At 45.0% G+C, this 3,027-nt stretch overlaps 1 protein-coding gene across 1 annotated transcript in view; it reads right to left on the bottom strand.

The window, feature by feature from the left end:
- Positions 1 to 990, bottom strand: part of LOC121862673 (oplophorus-luciferin 2-monooxygenase non-catalytic subunit-like) — a 21,219-nt gene extending 20,229 nt beyond the window's left edge. Inside the window, exon 1 of the mRNA XM_042360994.1 lies at positions 952 to 990. Coding sequence (XP_042216928.1) covers positions 952 to 990 — 39 coding nt within the window. The remainder of the gene's footprint in view (positions 1 to 951) is intronic.
- Positions 991 to 3,027: the final 2,037 nt, after the last annotated feature.

The raw sequence follows: 3,027 nt of genomic DNA, 5'->3' as shown, positions 1-3,027 counted from the left end.
ATAGTAAACGTAACGCCGGCGGGCAACTGAAAAGGTATAAGGATAGTCTTAAAAGAAACCTGAAATGCCAAATCAACGCCATCATCTGGGAGACGATTACTCCGCACCGTAACGCTTGGAGGAGCACTGAACAAGGTGTCAATACTTTCGAGTTAGCCCGACTGCATACCGAGGCAGACAAGCGCCATTGCCGGAAAGACGCTTTCGCGGGCCCTCCCGCACTAGATGTAGTCCTCAACGTGTGCAACATCTGTGAACAACTCTGCCGGTCCCGTATCGACGTCTTTAGTCACCTCATAACTTACCCATGAAGGTGACATCCTTAATAATTCATATCATTGTGTCATAGCTGGATGAGCGTTGTACTTGCTGCCGAGTGACAGCAAAGTAACAGTAGTATAACGGTATTTAGGTATACTGTATGTGTATGTGTGTGTTTGTGTGTATAGTTGTGTGTGTGTGTGTAGTTGTACATTTGTGTTTCTGTCTCTAGTTGTATGTATGTATGTATGTATGTATGTATGTATGTATGTGTGTATGTATGTATGTATGTATGTATGTATGTATGTATGTATGTATGTATGTATGTATGTATGTATGTATGTATGTATGTATGTATGTATGTATGTATGTATGTGTGTGTGTGTGTGTGTGTGTGTGTGTGTGTGTGTGTGTGTGTGTGTGTGTGTGTGTGTGTATGTAATAAATAAATAATAATAATTAACGGTTTATTTAGATAACATGGCATCCCGAAGGCTGAAAATATACAATAAACAGAGATGATGAGTTACATATGGTGGAATCAGGGAGTGGGTCACTTGATTGACAGAAACTTTCAATACAGAAATATAATCCTTCTTTCTTCCTCCTTTTACTTCATTTTCATTACTATCTTCACTCTCTCCCCTTCCCTCTTGGTTTTCCTCCTTCTTTCCTCACTCCCTCTCTCACCTCTCGTTGTGTCTCCTCCCTCAGCGCCTCTTCCACCATGATGGCAACAGCATTATTCTCCTTCTCACCACGATATGATGGACACCTTCTCGTTACCTTGATCCTCTGGTAACCCCGTCTTCCCTCCGCATGGTCGAGGTCTCACACAAAACCCTCATTGATGTAGTCCTGGTGGCGTGGTGTCAAACCCTCGTACCTGTCTACACTACAGTGATCTACGCTACACCTTTGATATACCCCCCACACACACGCTGATGAATGAGCCTTTTTTTTACATTAATCAGCTGGTGTTTATGTTGAGTCAGCTGTTTTTATGTTGAATCAGCTGTTGTTTATGTTGAATCAGCTGTTGTTTATGTTGAATCAGCTGTTGTTTACGTTGAATCAGCTGTTGTTTGCTTTGAATCAGCTGTTGTTTACATTGAATCAGCTTTTCTGTACGTTGAATCAGCTGTTGTCTACGTTGCTCAGCTGATCATTATTAACCTCATCAGCTAATCATTATTAACCTCATCAGCTCATTGGCAATACTCAGCTAATTCATTATCTTATCAAACAACAATATATTCTTAACATCATCTACCGGAAATTCTTTAACAACTCTCTGGAATTTTCTCATTTTCTAAATTTCTTCTAAGAATGCAAGAGCAATTCATTCTCTCTCTCTCTCTCTCTCTCTCTCTCTCTCTCTCTCTCTCTCTCTCTCTCTCTCTCTCTCTCTCTCTCTCTCTCTCTCTCTCTCTCTCTCTCGTGAAGGAAGCCGATAATATTGTTGCATTCTTTTTCGTGTCGGTTTCTCGAGGCTTTCCTTAAACTCTCTCTGGGCTTCATCATCGATTATAGATCACTTAGATGTACCCGGCTCAGGTGTATCCGGCTCCCACTCAGGTGTATCCAGTTCCCATTATGTGTATCCGGCTCCCACTCAAGTATATCCAGCTCACACTGGTGAATCCGACTCCGACTCATGTGTATCCGGCTCCCATTCTGTGTATCCGGCTCCCACTCAGGTGTATCCGGCTCCCACTCAGGTGTATCCGCTCCCTCCAGGTGTATCCGGCTCCCACTCAGGTGTATCCGGCTCCCCACTCAGGTGCATCCGGCTCCCACTCAAGTATATCCAGCTCCCACTCAGGTGTATCGGCTCCCACTCAGTGCATCCGGCTCCCCTTAAAATATATCCGTCTCCCTCAGGTGTATCCGGCTCCCACTCAGGTGTTATCAGACGAGCAAAAGAGAGATCGCGTGTGGCTACCTCGGTAATGGAGTCATCGACCCTGGGTGAACCACACTGTCTGGCTGGGTCGTCTTGTGACCTGATATGACCTGTAAGGAGTCTTAAGTACCTGTATGAACTGTAAGGAGTCGTTATGTGACCTGTATGACCTGTAAGGGGTCGTTATATGACCTGATATGACCTGTAATGGGCCGTTATGTGACCCATATGTCCTGTAAGGAGTCATTATGTGACCTGTATGACCTGTAAGGAGTCGTTATGTGACCTGTATGACCTGTACACACTACCCAGCTTACACACGACCTAGCATACACACGACCCAGCTTACACACGACCCAGCTTACACACGACCCAGTGTACACACGACCCAGAGTACACACGACCCAGAGTACACACGACCCAGAGTACACACGACCTAGAGTACACACGACCAAGAGTACACACGACCCAGAGTACACACGACTCAGAGTACACACGACCCAGAGTACACACGACCTAAAATACGACCCAGAGTACACACGACTCAGAGTACACACGACCCAGAGTACACACGACCTAGAGTACACACGACCCAGAGTACACACGACCCGGAGTACACACGACCCAGAGTACACAATAACAGATGAATACTGCAACAGCTAACGCAACAACCAGTTCAATCATGTCTACTCAAGCCAGATTTGTCCATTTATACAAGTCATGTCTGCGAAGAAACTGGACACGAATAAAACATGGAAGGGATGAGACAGACAGACAGATAGACAGACAGACAGATAGACAGACAGACAGACAGACAGACAGACAGATAGACAGATTCTCGTGTTTGTCTTGGTTTGCCT

The sequence above is a fragment of the Homarus americanus genome, unplaced genomic scaffold, assembly GCF_018991925.1.
Source record: "Homarus americanus isolate GMGI-L3 unplaced genomic scaffold, GMGI_Hamer_2.0 scaffold31037, whole genome shotgun sequence".
Taxonomy (NCBI): domain Eukaryota; kingdom Metazoa; phylum Arthropoda; class Malacostraca; order Decapoda; family Nephropidae; genus Homarus; species Homarus americanus.
Note: the sequence above shows the minus strand (reverse complement) of the source record. Positions and strands in the feature narration are given on the sequence as shown.